Source organism: Anoplolepis gracilipes, chromosome 3 (genome assembly GCF_047496725.1).
Source record: "Anoplolepis gracilipes chromosome 3, ASM4749672v1, whole genome shotgun sequence".
Lineage (NCBI taxonomy): Eukaryota > Metazoa > Arthropoda > Insecta > Hymenoptera > Formicidae > Anoplolepis > Anoplolepis gracilipes.
In genome coordinates, this window is record NC_132972.1 from 7,354,771 (window position 1) to 7,373,177 (window position 18,407).

The 18,407-nt window shown below is 35.4% G+C and overlaps 4 protein-coding genes across 8 annotated transcripts; 2 read left to right on the forward strand and 2 right to left on the reverse strand.

The window, feature by feature from the left end:
* Positions 1-206: 206 nt before the first annotated feature.
* LOC140663972 (uncharacterized) lies at positions 207-3,961 on the reverse strand. 2 transcript variants are annotated; one of them, XM_072888601.1, is made up of 12 exons: positions 3,832-3,961; positions 3,276-3,423; positions 3,059-3,186; positions 2,756-2,964; positions 2,355-2,449; positions 2,108-2,154; positions 1,892-2,040; positions 1,349-1,609; positions 1,038-1,209; positions 751-955; positions 517-662; positions 207-311 (listed from the first exon to the last, which is right to left on the reverse strand). In XM_072888601.1, exons 2-12 carry the CDS (start codon positions 3,419-3,421, stop codon positions 226-228), a joined length of 1,644 nt encoding a protein of 547 aa, XP_072744702.1. In that variant the 5' UTR covers positions 3,422-3,423; positions 3,832-3,961; the 3' UTR covers positions 207-225. The 2 variants fall into 2 exon arrangements, with proteins under 2 accessions (XP_072744702.1, XP_072744703.1); XM_072888602.1 differs by having other exon boundaries at positions 3,276-3,426; positions 3,832-3,927.
* Positions 3,962-4,438: 477 nt separating this feature from the next.
* Positions 4,439-8,134, forward strand: Snapin (SNAP associated protein). Its single transcript, XM_072888401.1, has 3 exons — positions 4,439-4,622; positions 5,003-5,320; positions 8,011-8,134. The coding sequence occupies exons 1-2, from the start codon at positions 4,471-4,473 to the stop codon at positions 5,310-5,312; spliced, it is 462 nt and encodes a 153-aa protein (XP_072744502.1). The 5' UTR covers positions 4,439-4,470; the 3' UTR covers positions 5,313-5,320; positions 8,011-8,134.
* Hemk2 (HemK methyltransferase 2) lies at positions 5,277-6,255 on the forward strand. The gene has a single exon (XM_072888396.1). The coding sequence runs from the start codon at positions 5,419-5,421 to the stop codon at positions 6,070-6,072; it is 654 nt and encodes a 217-aa protein (XP_072744497.1). The 5' UTR covers positions 5,277-5,418; the 3' UTR covers positions 6,073-6,255.
* Positions 6,446-18,301, reverse strand: LOC140663863 (uncharacterized). 4 transcript variants are annotated; one of them, XM_072888380.1, is made up of 9 exons: positions 18,166-18,300; positions 10,638-10,750; positions 10,413-10,520; positions 8,817-9,602; positions 8,609-8,733; positions 8,375-8,533; positions 8,018-8,287; positions 7,536-7,787; positions 6,446-7,299 (listed from the first exon to the last, which is right to left on the reverse strand). In XM_072888380.1, exons 2-9 carry the CDS (start codon positions 10,741-10,743, stop codon positions 6,967-6,969), a joined length of 2,139 nt encoding a protein of 712 aa, XP_072744481.1. In that variant the 5' UTR covers positions 10,744-10,750; positions 18,166-18,300; the 3' UTR covers positions 6,446-6,966. The 4 variants fall into 4 exon arrangements, with proteins under 4 accessions (XP_072744481.1, XP_072744482.1, XP_072744483.1 ...); XM_072888381.1 differs by lacking the exon at positions 18,166-18,300 and adding an exon at positions 10,942-11,944; XM_072888382.1 differs by lacking the exon at positions 10,413-10,520 and having other exon boundaries at positions 18,166-18,301.
* Between the last annotated feature and the right edge of the window lie 106 nt (positions 18,302-18,407).

Sequence of the window (18,407 nt, forward strand, 5' to 3'; positions counted from 1 at the left end):
ATGATAATGATAATATTAAGAAGGATCTGAAGAATTGAAGTTAAAAGTGAATAATATTTCACATTTGTTTTCTTCACAAAATATTAAAAATAAGGAAAAATTCACTTATTAAACTCTTTATATAAAATTGCATGCAATTAACATTAATTTAAGTAAACAATTATGTTAATTATATAAACAATTTTCTAGTATTATTTTGATCATATATATATGTGTGTATATAAATTAGTCGTTCTCGTTGTATTTCTTAATCAATAGAGTGTCGTGGCAATTGTTTTGCACCAAAACAATCTTTTGTTCTGCATGTAATTCTATAAATATTAAGAAAAATCATTAAAATTAATTAAAAAAATAGATAATATTTCAAATGTGAAACAATACTTAATATTAAGATAATCGCACGCGATAATCGCGTGCGATTATCTTAATATTAAGTATTGTTATATAAGAAAAAATAAAATATAAAAATTATTTTTTTTAACAACGACAATGAATGCAATTTAAAGAAATACCTACCGAGCAGAATATGGAAGACTGCAGTAATATCTTTAGGCCGTCGTAGGTTGGATATAAGCATATTAAAATCAACGTATTCCTGGTCGCACCAGAAAACCTCTAACTGAGCAAGAATGTCGTGGCTTACCGGAGATGCAGATATTTCGCTTGAAAAAAAAAAAAAAAAAAAAATATTTTCATTAAATATTAAGTAATATAAGTTGAACTTTTTCTTGATGCATGCTTTTGAAATACCTATGCAATGATGTTTCTGATGGTGGCATCACTAATGCTTCACGAGTGTCTAAAGCATTAGGATAATCATCCATTATTGGGATGTTTGCAAAACTGCCTAAAGCAGAACCATCGGCCGTAATCGTAGCGTCTTTTCTAAATGTGCTTAATTCTGTAGGAAGGTTTAGTCTGCTCGCTGTTTCTTCCACGCGTAACGCTTCTTCGGCTAAAAGTAAAGGTGGGTATAAATTTATTCTCACAATAATATAATATAGTTATATCTAATAAATGTTTAAACATAAATTTACTTTGCATCAGTTCAGCAGGTACAATACTTTCATCTATGTTCGATCTGAATGGTCCAGTTATATGTTTCTTAAAGAGATTATGTAAAACATCTGCACATCGTTTCCCATGTGAAAATTGCTTCAAAAGGTCACTTGCCGGTGTAAACTGATGTATTTTCATTAGATCGGATTTCTATAAGTAATCGAAAAGTCTTAAAACTTGGAAATTTCCTTCCAGTTAAAATTTTAAACAATTTGATTGTTATCTTTCCGATTTTAAGAAAATATATATATATATATTTCTATAAAATTTATATAATTTAAGTACTTACTCTGCATTTATAATGTAAATCCTGACGCCATTTTTGAATCAGTTGCTTATTCAAAACGAGCTTCTTATCAATTATTTTTTTTGATGCTTTAGATCCAAAGACCCTTGGGGTGGCATCTAAGCTTGAATCTAAAGGTTGTAGCTGCATTGTTGAATCTAAAGCTTGCAAAGGTTCTATTTGCAGTGGAGATATCGGCGCTCCTATCTCTTCGACTGTTACAGCTTTTGTAGAAGGAACAGCTACTATATCCGTAAAAGATAGCTGTAAAGTAATATATAGAAAAAAGTTAAATAAAAATAAAAATTAGAAATTATACAAATAAAACAGTAACACAACAGTTATATTTATAAAAAAAATAAGATAACTTAATTTTGCAAAACTCTCAAGTCATTGACTCTTATTCATTTATTTTCAATGTACAGACCACAGACTTCTATATATATAAACTCTTCTATGTATAATATATAGAAGTCTATGATACAGACTCGAAATATTTGACAATCTTTTAACCAAAAAAAGCCATTATTTTTAAAAAATACATACACGTCTCCTCTTTGTAGGTGTTTCTATTTGTGATGGATTCTGTGGCACTCGTTTTTGTGGGGTCAAAGATTCTTTGGATTTAGCTTTCATCTCAGATACATCCACAAGTTCCGAAATAGAAGTCTGAGACGAGTATCTCTCTTGATGAACTTTACAAAATAAATAATTTAATTTAAATATAAAACATAATACATAATATTATTATATTTTAAATACCTGTCTCTTGGCTGTAATGTATATTCCGCAATTTTTTTTCCAGGCTTCTGTAAAACAAAACATTAATATGTCACTCTTTGTACTAAATATTCTGCAAATTAATTTTGATACCAAGATATAAAAGCAAAGAAGAAGAATTAAAAATAATGAAGTAAACAGTATGACTTCATTATGTAAAAGAATTACATTAAACTAGGATTAAAGAAGTTTTTGACATAATAAGAAAGCTCAATAATTGGCAACTAACGATATCGTATGCTCAATATCATGTCCAGGCATAATGTCCAACTTCATATCAGTTAAAGAACCAAAAGCACCAAAATCTTGACACAATGCGTCCATCTACATGAATGAAAAAAAATCAAGGTTTATTTAAAAGCAAGCAAAAATTTATGATAAAATAACTAAAGAATTGTAAATAATAAGAACTAGCTCAGAATTAAAAAATTCAAATATTTAAAGATACAGTGTTTTCCATTTAGCAATACAAGTCAACACAAGCATCATTTTGTCTTTTTACAACATCCGGTGACAACAAAGATAGAATAACGTTCATGCTGACGAGTATTGCTAGATAAAAAGCACTCAATATTTATTAAAAATATATTTCTTCCAATCATCTAATTAGTTTATAGGAGTTGTACTTACCCTCATTTGTAGTTGATGAGTTTCCAGATCATGGTCTGGAAGCAGATGCAAATTTTCATCCAATTGCAAATCAATCTCTACATCCGAAGCTGATTCATGTGAATCATTGTCAGACAATTTTGTCGTATCATGTTCATCTTCATCATCAGAGTCATTTTTTTTCTTCAGCCCAAGAGAATACAGTTTTTGCTGAATTTTAAGAACTTCTTCTGAAAAATGATAAGATTATATATATATATATATATTAAATTAAGCAGTAAATAATTAACTTAGTAAATATATATTATATATAACTAAACTTACTTTCAAAGCTCTTAGTTTGATAAGAATGAAGTTTTGTTATACCGCACATTAATTGCGATGATAGATACGAGCTAGATTTTATTCCATTTTTATCTCGATTATCATTGCGTATTTCCATAATCTCTTGGCTATAATCCAATTGATAAAATATCACAAATAAGGTTTGGAAATATTTGTATATTATATAAAAATAGTAATCATAAGTAAAATAATATACCAAGTTTTTATTATATCTATCTTGTTTATAATGGCAGACTTGTACCGCTTTTTAAATGATTTTTCGCTCATTATTGTAGCAAACCAACAAATCTCAAGGTTGGTTTTCCGTGGATGGGTGAATATTTCAGATGGATAAAACGCCATATCTGCTAAGTTAAAAATTGTAAAATAAAATTGGATCCACTTATAAATAGCAAAACTATAAAATTAATAATTAGAATAAAAAATTATTCAGCTGTAATAATTAACAACTTATCTGTAGCAAAATTTCTAAATATATATTTCATCGTTTCTAATCTAATTTCTTTTTCTGTAATCAAAAAAAAATTAATAATATCAATAAAAATATTATTGCAAATATTATATCAGTGATTAATTGCTCTGAAGTGGCCCTTAATCTGTTAATTAGAAAATCTTTCGAATTTTTTTGCTCAAATAATTAAGGAATAAATTAGAATTTTTTTTTTAATCTTTATAATTATTAGATACCTATCTTTTACATATACTTGTATCTTAATAGTAAATAAATTTTTTTTTTGTATTTTTATCCATACCTGAACACAATTGCGCAGTTGTACGGAACGTAAAACAAACTCTTCTTCGAAAAACAAAACACTGTAATTTTCAAATTGATAAAACACGCGCCGAGAGCATTTCCGCCGAGAGGTTGCGTTCAAAAATCCACTCTCATCAGACCAATGCTTGATTGATCACTCAAGATAAAAAGAGTTCTTTGTCATGATTGGTCAATTTAACTTTACTTACTATCCCATAAAGTCATAAAGAATTTTTAAGCTAAATCTACATTGGTCGTAAAATAAAATACCGTGTATTGTACATAGATCTATGGAAATTGTTACAAACTTAGATCATAAGTCAGAAAAGATGGGAAATGACCATCTCTCTTTACAACGGCCGACAACCAAATGCGCATGCGTTCGACATCCAACTGCGACATACGATGTATTGTAGAACTGGCCTAAGGCCTAAGGCTGGTTCCATAATAGCTGTCGTAAGTCGGATATCGGAAGAGTTGACCAATCACAGTTGACTTAGAGAAGAATAATCGAATATGATTGGTTGTGGTGATCAACTTTTCCGACATTCGACCTACGACAGCTATTGTGGAATCACCCTAAGGCTTATCACACACAACCTACACCCTACACTTCACTATAGCCATAAGCCATAACATGGACGTGGATACGGCGAGTGATAATACGTCTATTGACGACAAGATAGATGATTTTTGCGAGAACCCCACGCGGGATGCATTAACGGAAGGTCTTATGAGTCTCTTGAAACCTACAGTGGATCAGCTGGACGAAAGAATTCGCGCCACCAGGTATTCTCAAGTTTTTCGTTGTCATTCGTTATAGCACGGCTGCACTAATAATAAATAATAATTTATTCAATTTTTCGCATTTCTTTTTGCACAATTTACGTCTATATGTTTATTATTCTTACGTTTCTTTCACATAATGTAGCCAAATTGTAAAATATATATTTATTGAATTGTGATGATGAAGAATGGTGATTTATTTACACACAAAATATACTTTATTATTATCTATTTTGCAAGAGCATTTTAAAATTTAGGGTATAATATTTGGAATAAGTAAAAGGTTATGTTTTTACATCTATTTTATATCTATACAAGTTGTTGTATACAAAAATGACAAAGAATTTATTATTTTTATACATGACTATTCTGTTATGTTATAGGATATGCCAAATAGAACTGAAGCAGCGAATTGAATCCTTAACAGAGGAACTTCAGAGAATTAACGAAACATTACAATATCCACTTGACACAGATTCTTATGTAAAAAAACTTATAAATGCTAAGCACAAAATTACCATTGTTAGCAACATCTTGCAAACCACTCAAGAGCGATTAAACAAAGTACATCAAGCTGTCGAAAAGAGTACTGCTAAGCGAAAGACGCTTTTAGATAATAGTTCTGCGTATAGTAGTATTACTGTTGAACCAGAGGAAGAGCCAGTTAAAGTAGAAGCTGAAAAACAACAATAATTTTCAATGTAATTAACAATACTATATTAATATTTTATTTTCAAATCATTATTTAACATTGACTACTTTGCAGTTTTATAAACACTTTTTATAATTGGTATAAATTATGGAAACTCCAGTAGTTAATTTATCAGATGAAGAACTTAAAACAGTTTATGATCCTTCTGAGGATTCGTATCTTTTAATAGATGCTTTGGAAGCAGATTTAGAGATTTTGCATAATATGAAACCTGTGATTTGTTTAGAGATAGGTAGTGGTTCCGGTATAGTTATCACAGCTTTAGCAATGGCATTGAAAAAATATCATAATGCTCATTTTGTTGCAATTGATATAAATCCTGATGCATGTAGGGCCACAAAAAGAACTAGTCTAGTTAATTCTGTTGATGTAGATGTTCTCTACATGAATTTGTTAAATTGCATACAGGTTAGACATACATTTGATGTTATTTTATTTAATCCACCATATGTAGTTACAGAATATGAAGAAGTGTTAGAAAATAGACTTATATTTAAGACTTGGGCAGGTGGCAAAAATGGCAGGCAAGTTATGGAACAGATATTTACTACGATTCCTAAAATCTTATCAGACACAGGCTTGTTTTATTTGGTAGTTATTAAAGAAAATGATCCTGAATATATTTTGAGTGTTTTTCAGAAATTAGGTATGTCTGGTAAAATCATTCGCGAGAGGAAAGTAAGAGGAGAGTACTTATATATTTTACGTTTTTGTAAAGTTGGGTCAAATGAAATAAGTTAACATTATATTTGAGATACAACATCCATAGATATTAAGGAAATAACGTCTTTTATACTTTTAATATTGTACAAAGAATAGGATATATTATTTTTTATCGATCATATGCGTTTATATATTCAATTAATTTCTGTGGTGATAAATTATGCTGAAGATAGAATACACTGCATTTACTTGAATCATGTTTATATGTTGTATATATACGTTATTTAGATTATTTAGAAAATATTATGTATCATAAAAAATTGAAATTAATATAATATTATGTTCTCTAGACATATAATTCCTTATCTGTATATATTTTTATTTCATCTTTAGGAATTAAGAGGAAGCGATCGTGTACGTTTGTAAATAGGGATAACAGTAACAAGACAGCTTTTTTTACAAATATCATAATTTATTTTAAAGTCCTTAAGATCTATATAGCTGATATCGAAGTATACAATAAATACCATATCGTATTGGTATTCAATATTACGCGAAATGAGCACTACCGTTATCCGAGGATTGCACGAGTAGTTTGTTAGATTATATTCGTAAATTGATATGTAAAATATGGCTGCACATCCCTGTCGAATAAAATAAATTTATCACGTTCCGGTATAAAAATTAATACGCGTTATATCAAAATTAATTCATAGATATACGGGACCAATAGATGTAAAAGAATTGTCTCAATTTGTCGTAATTGTAACGTTTTAGACATCTCGGTGCATATGTTTTTCTATCAATTTCTTCGCAAAAAAAAAAAAAAAAAAAATTACGAAGCGATGAAGGGTAATATTCACTTACTGCTTAAGCATTATTTGATTACTGGCACGCGTTCGTTGTTTGCTACGCAACTCCTTTCCTAATGTCGTTACGATAGTAACTCGAGATGTTGTAAATAATATCTTCCTACGTATCCGCTATTTTTGTTCTACGAATTCGTTGCAGTTTGATGTAAAACACAGCCGCGCTTATGGTCGCGACGAAGAGCGTGCTCAACATAAGGGAGAAAGTCGTGTAAAAGCTACTGTTACTCATGCAAACATCTTTCGCTTTTATCATCGTTTCGACGGCCGTTTCCTCCATGCTCTCCAAAATCTGGTTGGACGCTGTGCTTAAGTCGTCTAGCATGATTACTTTGAAACGACGTCCGACACGAACCGGGTCCGATAATAAAACCGGATTCGAAGTATTTGTAGATGTGTATGTTACCGATCGGCGACGTCTACCTGGTTCGATTTGCTAAAAGAAATTATTTTATATATGTATATATATATAATACAAATTATAAAAAAAGATAAAAAGATCGGTTTAATTTACCGTGAAATAAAGAATTAAAAAAATATAGATAATGATAGTAATAATGTGAGATAATTTTGTGGAATTATATGTCATTAATATTTAAGTTTTAGAATATATATATTATTGTTAACAAATAATACAAAATTATAATTATCTGACTTGTATGTGCGTCTTACTTGATCTGCTTCTGGACAAGGCTCGCAATCCGTTTTGCAGAGCTCGACATTGCATTCGATGAATAGATCCATAACGTCAGGGAATTTAAAAGCTTGGAAGAACGCGTAAGCAATGATAGAAGCGCCTGTACTTCCGGTATCGTTTGTCTTCTGGAAGGCACCGAATAATTTCGGTTTCAAGATGCAACCTCTTTCGTCGGTGAGCTGCAGCATGTTGGTCGAGGCTTCATCTCGCGCCACACAATCGCGCACCTTGAAAATAATTATATATAATTAAACATTGTTAGTTTTTAATCTACATATTTTATGTGTGTGCGATCAGAAAAGAAATTGTCTTAAAATTTTGTCATTTTAAGGATAATCACAGAATATGGAGAAATAATTATGAATTTATAATTATTTTTTATATTCATATTTGATATTTTTGTACTCTATTAATTATATTCATTTTGTTTATTTTGTTATAAATTGTTAGTGCGTACCTGAAGATCGAAGCCAGGATCGCCTTCCACGGAAACGACTAAAGTCATCGTCTCTCCGATCTTTACTAATCCATCGGCTGCAGGTGCGAAAGGTCCTTTACCGATTTGAATATCCAGTTTGGCTGTAGCCGTATCGCCACTGAAGGTAACGATTTCTTGGTTCAACATATCCACTGAAAAGTTTACTGTTAGGGCTTTATTAATATTTCCTTCCCAGAGACATCGTACTCTTCGCACCGTGTCCCAGACTTCTTGTATACCCGGTTCGTTCTGAAGTTCAATAGATACTTTTTATCAAGATGATTTTTTTTTTAAATAAATTGAGAAAATGAAAAAATAATGAATTTAGTTCGACACCTGTAACACGAGAACGTTCTCCAAGTAAGCTTGACCGGCTTCACCCTCGAAATCATTGATGAATTGAGTTCCGCACGAGTCTAAATTCACGGTAAAGGAATATTGTGTTTGGCCCGAGTTCTGTTCTACGTACCTGCATTCCGGGTTCATATAGAATCCCTGAAATTCAACAGAGTTGCTAGATTATTATCGATGAAATTCGGTACAAGAGATTGTCGGTTGTGGGATATTTACCTTAGAATAAATAAGGCCGTCGAACGCGCGATTGAATTCGATATTGATCGTCATCATGGTTTTACTGCATTCGACATCGAGATTATGAATATGCGGAGGATGATTGAGATCTTCGTGCTCGGCGGCTTGACGATAAAATCAAATTATATTTTTTCATATGTCTATAGATTATATATATTGTAACTTTAGTAGAAAAAAGGAAATATACCTCCAGCAGTTTCTTCTCCAGTAGTAGAGGCTGATCCAGTAGTTCCAGTTTCGGGAACTCTTGGTGCAGGTGTACCTCCTTCACCAGGTGTAGTGAAGGGAGGGAACGGTCTTCCGGGGGTGGAGGGATATCCAGTCGAAATAGATCCCTCGCTTGGGTAACCTGAACTGGGATATCCTTCACCCTCCTCACCCGGGGTGGGAAAACTCGGCGTGGGTCGCTCCGAGGGGTAGCCGTACGACGTGGAGAAGCCACCTGGGGTCGAGAATCCTCCTGTAACTGGCGGTTGTAATGTTCCAGCGGTACCTCCCGAGGGCGAGTATCCCCCAGTGCTGCCGATGTCAACTGAAGATGGGTAGCCGTTGCCCGAAAATCCATTCGTGGACCCGGACAGAGGCGGTCTCGGAGTGGTCGACGGGATGGACGGCGGTTGCGGCGGAAGGTAAGTGCTTGACGATTCCGGGGAACTTAGCGGCGGAAAGGCCGACGAGCCCGCGTTAGAGTACGAGGGTTGACCCTGCCTTGGAGGGTTGTAGGACGTGGAGCCGCTGAAACCTTGCGGCACATACGTTGACGAAGGTTGTTGGCTGCTGGGGAAGCTCGGTCTCGGGGTGGAGTATCCGGGTTGTCCGGATCCTGGGTAACTGCCGGTGTTCGGCGGGGTGTAGAGTGACGATGGCCTCGGAAAACTTGTCACGCCCGACGGCTGGAACGGCCGAGGTTTCTCGGGTGGTCGTTGAGTACTGAACGGCGGCAAGTACGCGTTTGTTTCCGATTGCTGGCGAGCTGTAAGAAAACGTGGGCTCGTCGAGAGTGAAAGTCCACTGACACTTGTCATCGATATAACGATGACACGAATGAAAAGTATTGTGAAAAAACTTTTCAGAAAAAAAATATTTATACTGATAATTTCTTATCAGTTTTATATATAAGAGAAATAAAATATTAATAATTAACATTAAATGCAATAAAATGCAAAATTACGTAGATTAGTATTACAATATTTTTTTAGGTATGTTATTGATAAAATAACTGAAAATTGATTCTAATTAAAAAATGCAATTACAATACTTTTCATATTTGTGCTATTGATAATTAAGTTTCATTAATTTTTATAAATACTTGTGCGTTCGTCAGACTCTTTGAATAAAACGGTTTTTAAGAATACAAGTAAAAAGAATGAAATATAAGTGTACTGACTTGACAGTGCATTGTAAGCGAAAACAATTTGTTATCGGTCGGATTAAGCGTGCATTAAAGCCAATCTCAACTTCGAACATAGAGATTACCATGATGTCCAGATGTCACGATAAAATGATTGATTAGTAGCACGGCGAGTTAGGAATTAATAATTAATTTGACGCGTCTATAACATCTAAATCGTTGCGATGGCGTTGGCTGCGCATAGTTGCAGCTTTTTGCGCACGAGATCGCAATTTACGTCCGTGGTAGTAGGGTCCCTCTGACCATCAGCGGCACTGAACCGTCTATAAATCAGCGCGCCAGCGTCAGATTTGCTAAATTTGATCGTTGTGGAGAAACAAAAAAAAAGGAATACTCGTATGACGATGGGACGGCTGAAAGTCGGAAACCTACTTTTACGTGCGCCTTGCTGGTAGATGCCCTGAATCCACTCTAGGATATTTTGTGCCATCACGTCTGCCGGCGATGCTGAGGTAGCAGCCCGCTGGACTCTCGAGTGAGCTAATGAATTTCAAACCATTCGTTTGTGATCAGGTTCGTATTTGTCATCACAACAACTGTATCGCCTCTCTCTCCTCCGCCGAGCGGACTCGCAGAGTCCTTTCGCATTTTTCTTACCGAGTTTCGCATTTGGAGTTCTCACGAAGAGCGCGTGACCGCCGAAATTCTGGCCCATCGTTGCACCCGAGAAAGCGACGACGAGGATCACCGCGATGAGCCTCATCCTCGTCCTGTAAATTTTTTTTTTAAATTAATACAATTGAAATCTCTTGTCCTTTCCACGCAATCACGATATGTCAGTACTCTCGATTTCCAACGGTATTTTGTCCATAAAAATAATTGATCCGTGAAATCGCGTTCACGCTGCGAGGGTCAAATGTCATTGACACACGGCTGGAATAGTACATCTAAGATAGTATACCTAAGGATGATGAACGGTGAACCGGTCTCCTCGTCGAAAGTAGAAAGTGATCATTATGAAATCTATGGCCGTGATCGTAGCTTTTGACAGTTGACGTCACCGTGTAGGCAAGATGACTTATTGTGAGAAGAAGAGAGCGATGTGTGCGTGATTTCTCCTCAAGGTCTCGGGTTCTAGGACGGCGTAGTACACGAAAAACAACGATGATTATGAAAATTTATACATGTGTTTAGACACGCGTTAGACGCTTCTTCAAGGTCTCCGCGTGCGTGGAATGCGCGAACGCTATGTAAACAGCGCATCCGCTTAAACTTGTTTCCATTTCGAAAGTAACATCTTTGCGGTTTTCTAATTGGCTTGTAATTGCCCGCGGATATCCAAGGTCCGAATCACGCAAATGGATGAAATTCATCTGGCGAAGATTAACGTCTGCCGAGGATTATTTCGGCAAACGATGACTGTACAGATAATTGTCCCGTTGGCAAGTTGCAGCCGGCTGAGTGATCTCCAAGGTCCCGCGGCGTGTTGGCGAAATTAATAGTCGTAGAAAAAGGAAAAGAAAAAAAAAAAAAGAAATCGCACGCAGTTATTTCGACAGAGCTTTAGCGGAAAATTTCAGCGTGCGAGTAATGGCGCTCGTTGTTTTAATCTCGGATCGCGATCGTTAAATAAATCTTTCCTTCTACTCAGGAGTCGGTGCCGTTTCCATTATTGTTTGCCTCTTCTCACGTGCGGTGGCTCGTATGTATTAGCAGCATGTTTCGTCAGGATGGATTACGCGCGGCATAATCGCGCTGTCTTGTCTCACACGTCTCATAATTCTAGACCATCTTGTTGAGATAATTTATGGGCATGTCCGCGAGTACTTAATATCTCATATTTTTGGACATGTACGTTGTAGAGTCATTGCTCTCTTCGGTATAAATAAAGTGGCATTCCATCACGGACGACGGACTTCATTAATTTTACAGCAATCTTCATTAATATTATAGCGACTGAAATTTTCGTAAATCCAGTTTTAAATAGGGATTTTTTTCTGTTCTTACGCTCTTATTGTTAGTTCTTCTCTAGTTTTGCTATAAAACATATCGCAGATGAAAATGTGAAAAATGAAGAGTATCGATAGAATTATCAATTAAGATTGCAATTTAATATTCAGTTTAATCGATAATTACAAAATTACAAAATTCATATGTATAATGCGATATATAATAATAATTATTATTTATTAAAATTAAAATTATGATAATTGCGGCAGTTAAATTGCACAGCATCAATCATTCGCATACTTGACAGATAATTTCGAGTCGTTCGCAAGATTGCGAAACATTCAATACACGTGCAAAATGCGCGGCTTTTTTCGGCTTAACAAATTTCTTCTTGTCTCGTGCCTGAATGTCATCATCCATTCATCGTTCAACGAACCCGAAATACGATTTACGGTCACTTTCAATTAATCCGACGTCGTACCTCTAGGAAGTACAAGGAAGCACGGATGCTTTCCATTGCCTTAGTTTTATGCCACGAATTCGCCAGTGAAACTGAATCGTGACGTGCCGTTTGTGGTCGTACGATGCATTCGGATGTATCCGATGCTGCATCGGATCGTTGCAGCGGTGGTGCAAGAGTTCGAGAAGTCAACAGTGGAATCGTGCTCAAACGAGGTGAAAGGTGAAAGTCGTACCGCGCCGGCTGGAGGAACGTATAGGTACCGGCAAACATGCGCTTTGCTTTTACACGTGTTGACGTCGAGACGTACGCCGTACGCATCGTCGCGAGATCTATCTATCAGTCAATAAATCCCTATACATTTTTCTTCTTTCATTTATAGATTTATTTCTTTCATAGATTGATAACGTTATAGATTTTCAATTTTCAGGAATATTACTTTTATATTTCATTGACCACAGAGATAGATAGCTATTGAATTTTCATGGAATTTTGATAGTACTTTCTGATTCCTTTAAATCTTTTTGATTTCGCGCATGCTCAGTTTCAAATGTAAAATTTTACAAAAATTTCTACTGCCATAAATTATTAGTTCTGCAAACTTGCAAGTCGAAGATTTTTATTGGAATTGACACGGGTGTGTAGGAATTTTTCAAGTCTCACGACTATATTAAATTGCGAAAATGAAACAAGAATTCTTATTATGATAATAGTAGAGGATCGATTGCACAAAACAGATTCCAATTAAGTTAAATTAAATAAAGATTAAGAACACATATGTACATATAGAGTGCGATGGTAAGATAAATCCGGTCGTAGTTTGCGAAGTTGAGTCAGATGAGAACAACGAAGAGAGATTATCGCGTAACACATTGTGCATTGTAAAAATTTTGATACTCTCGAACGTGACAAATTTTTGCGAGTGAAAAGTCATACAAGATGAGTGACGCGTTTAGTCGATTAAAAATATACAGAAAATCGTCATCTCGACAAGAGTGGCACGTTATATTACATTCGAAAAAATTACATTCGTCATCGCTTTCATTTCATGAAATTGTTGCATGCATAATTGACATTTTCATATCGATATTATTAAGGAAAAACTGGATGGTTCAATTACAATTCAAAAGTTAATAAATCTAATACATATTGAAATTCATTTGATATTGCGCAAAGCAGCTTTTAGCCTTTTTAAAATATAAAATTAATAATTAATTTGCGAGTTAAACATTTACCCTTAGAATTAAAATCTCTTTATTTTCATGCATTTCTGTATATCACTATAAATTTTATATATATTATATTTTATTATTATATTATTATGTTATATTTTTGTATGACACAATTACTATATAAAAAAGTTAGTTCGATAAGATAATATTTATGATTTTGAGATTACATATATTTTTACACAGGGCAATTTTTTACTTCAACTTATAAATTAATTATTAAATTATTAGATTTATTAACCATTTATTAACACTGATCCGTGCAGTTTCTCCTTCAACTGAACGATTGATGCTTACAACGCGTGTGATCATCGCTTTCGAACTCAACGAGTCATCCCGGAGAATTTACGCGCGTCTCTTCTGTTCCCGTAATTCGAACAAACGCAACACATCACACGCGCGGTGCGATATATTCTCGATTCAGTGCCTCCCTCCTTCCCTCCCTCTTATCACGTCAAGTCGCAAATCAAATTAACGCGCCGGTACTAATTACGCGCTAATTAACATCCGCCTCTTCCCGCCGTTACTCTCCTGACGTTGCGTGGGGAGATGACGGACTCTTGCGAAATCCTCACCGACTCCGACGTCGTACATTAGGATATCATAATTCGAGTCACTCGGGGCCGTCGCCCGTCGTCCGCCTCGTGCAATTATCGTGCGAAATTCGTGTAGCTTTGCGCAGGCGACCCGCCCGTAAAGTTGCTATTTGCGGTCGCGCGATTAGGCAAGTGTAGCGTGCACTTGAGATGCTGCGGTTTTCTTCTCGCAGCATCTCGCCGCGGCCGCCTCTCGTCGTCGATGTCGGCATTTTAATAACGAGGCGGGACAACACTCGTTTATTACGGAGGTTTCATAACAAGCGTGCCGCGCCGGGGAACTGGGCTACTCGAGGTCATTACAATTTTAAATTCGATGCGTGCGTCCGTTCCAACAGTCTGTCCGTTCATCGTTCGGTCATCGACCGGAAATTATAACAGGAATGTCTAAATGCACGGGATCCTCTGATAGGAGTATTAAAATACCTTTTGGATGGACGGTACAACGTTGAAATTGTGTAAACCGAGGGAGTTCCGAATGTCATTTGTGATAAGGAACTGTTCTATTATTCATGATAATTCAAGCTAGTCTCTGAATGCTCTTAGAGGACGCAGAATTAAACTTCATTAAAACTAAGTGAAAATGTTTTCTAATAAAATATCAAACCTAATACATTCCTAATGACTATAGTAGAGTTATGTATACATTTTGTAGAGATTAGTAGAATTATCTAACAATAAACTACTCTTTGCGTATTCGTTGCTATATAATTTTATTTTAAGATATTGTCCTCGCGAAGATTTTTTTTTTTTTTTTTTTTTTTGTTTTTGTTTTCAATCCAGAGATACAGATTTCATTACGTTATAAAGAAGAGTACGCTATATATAATGGAATCGTGTTTCTCAACGATACTAACATAAAGAAGAAGATAATATAAAGATGAAATTATGACGATGCATCTGCGCTTGAAGCGCCTCGCGAAGTACTTTAACGACGATGAACGCGAAATTGTTGGCAGCGCGCATTCAATTAAATTCGAAATCACAAGCTGGGCAATCCGCTCGCTCAATGCCGGACGTTAATGACGCTAATGACGAAACGATTTAAGTAGAGGCAGCGATTTGCGTCCGTGGATCTCGCGCGCAGTGAAAACTGTTACGTCCAATAGGTCTGGGTTACGAGGACATCGATTTCCTTATATACATCGGTATACACGCTGCTGAAACCGGCCGTGTCGCGCGACGTGAAAAATCACCGTCGCTCGCCGTGATTTCTATCCCGTGCAATGTCAGCAGCCGGCGACACCAAATACGTAACCTCCGTATAATGCGCGACAGTCGGGAAAATGGGATTTCATCCGAGCCGCGTTCGGCGAAAATTCACATGCCGCTGAAATTTTCTGACCGTGTTAATCTGACGGATCTTACATCTTTTCTCCGTTCTTTCCGTACGTCGCATTTCGTCGAGCGTGATTTACGCGTTATATTGACCCCCTTCGATTTCCCAAGTCGATGCCGACGCAAGAAACGATTATCGCGCTGGCGATCGGAAAATCCACTCAAGGCCGATCTTTTTAGTTCGACTCCATTTCTCATCGATGATACATCATCGGGCGCTTTTTTTTTTTTTTTTTTTTTTTTACCGCGACTTTGCAAAAATTTACAGCTCGGCAGAGAATTTGAACGAAGATTTTATCCCGCATCGAGACAATCATCTTTCAGCAAGCATCGTCCGCGAATTTTTATTCAGCTGCAAAAACCGTGCCCCCCGGCGGGAAAGCGTGAACTTTACTGTTAAATTCCTTAGACGGTGAGACACGCGCGTTTTTCAGCCCGTTCATTGACATTTAATATTCTTTGCGCATGTACAAGCATGGTCCATTCTCTTGTCTCTCTTTCTCTCCCTCTGTGTTGTCAATCTTTTCTCTTTTTTTTTCAAACTCTTGACGCACGTGTCCTTACTATCACGTGCTGTAGAAAACGCATCTTAAGTACCGCGACTAGCGAAAGGATGTCATTGTATTAGTACGACGCAGTAAACGTTACAAGATGATTTGGATGTGCGATTCAGTTCAGAAACAATACTTCTAAATCTGCTTTGGGAACAATTTGCAAAACAGAAACATTGATGACGCATCTTGATATCACTTTTAAATTCTATATAAAAATTTCTGTGTTATAATAGAAATAATCTAGTCTAAAAATCTGTTTAAATATCATCTCTTGAAGTAGGCCATCGATTTGTCGATACGATGAAAACGAAATTATTTTCTTCTCAGATAGATTTATCCATCTACCGTGAAATTGGTCGAATTATAATTGACGTATATAATTTTCCAATATTGGAGAATATATTCAGTCCAGCATTCGAACATTACACATCTCGATTCAAATCAATCAAACGCGATGCCAAGAATTTTACTAGAAAGTTTACTGTTGCACAATTTTTCGCATGTTATTATATTCATATAATACACGGTTTATATTACTTAATACACGAATAAGTTGTAAATGAGTTTTTTTTCTTTTCAAATGTTGTAATCTTAATCCGTCGACAATTCCATAATTATGAACATGACGTGTCGAGGCAGATTAAAAGATAGTTAATAATCGCTTCATTACAAGCAATAATGACATAACTCACGATGTGCTATGGAACAAGTGAAAAATCTCTCAATATTTTTTCGTCCTTGCATCACTGCGTTTTATACTTTTATTAGGGTACGATAGAGCGCAAAGATGTCGTAAACTCTTCTTCTTTCTTCGCGTACTTTTGCAATTTACGAAGATAAATGTCACGAGGTGCAACGTGTGCAACGAATATCCTAATTATTTTTTCTTCAATATCCATATGTGAAGTCACAATGCGAGATGACTTTTAAAACGAATGATACGATACGATTTTATCTTCTACATTTCACGTGTGGAAAATAAAATAAACTCGCTCTTAAACTCGGATTATTTCTTTCGAAGTCAAAAGAATAAAAAGATAAGAATACTGAGGTTTATGTAATTTTTTTCATTGTATAGTATCATTCTGTTTTATTATTTTTTCAACGATATACAAAAAGAAATTTTTTTACTGTAACATTTTATTATAATTTTTAATTGTAATATTAAAATTTTTTATTATAAATAATAGTGTTTTCAAGAAGAGAAATTATTCGAAATGATCATCGCGAATGATAGTGGAACACATTATAAGACTTGTCGGTTGTTCTTTGATACTTGACATGTTTGACTGCTTGTTGCCACGGATACTCGAAATAGAAGAAGACTCCACGACATTACATACACTAGGTGCGTGCAACAAGTGTGCATCCACGTCGTCGTCGTGCAGTGCGTGTACTATGCTTGCATATGTGTATATCTATACATACATATTCACACGCGTACTCACTTTCTTCGAAGATGCGGTGACCAAAACGAGCAATCATCATTTCTCATCTCACTCTCACTCTCGCACAATGATTCTCACACTCGCTTCCCTTTTCTCCTACAACTGAGGTTTGCTTGCGGCTTTGACATCACATACGTTTGAGGAAAGTAACGTACGACGAATAAAACGATTTTATTAAGAAAAATATTATTTATGTCACAAACACAGATCTCTCTCCAATAAAATCTGCAGATAATCTCTAAAAGTGCAAGATAAGCACGGGTTATGAAAAACACTATTAATACTAACTAATGTTAATTAATGTCAAGTCGGATAAGAAACAACATGTTCGTGACTTGCAGTATACATGTACACGTTTTAATTTAGTAAATATTTATAAGGATTAAATTATATATTTTGATACATTATAAACACGGGAAAAATAATTAATCATATTCTAAAATAATTAATGTACACCTATATATCGTATATAAAAGAAAAAAAATGATATATGAGAAGTGTTCAAGCAAGCAGCATAAAATATTTTATAGATTAATATTAATTGCATCTATTTCTTTACTCGGACGTACGTTGATGCGGTATCGTGAATAAATATTATATTCAAACTCACCTGTAAGTGAAATCCTTTCCGCGGAAAATTATCGCCGCCAGGTAGCCAGCGAAGTCGATCTTCCTTCGCGATTCGGCCGGAAGATTTACGCTGTGCTGTGCGCACGCTTATGAGAAAGGTGAGAGTGAATAGCTGGGAGCATCTTCATTCAAGCTTTATATAGGTATTGTACCCCCTTACCTAGGCACACTCTGTAGAAAGAGCATGCCATCACCGAGCCTGCCGTAATTTTATCATCAACG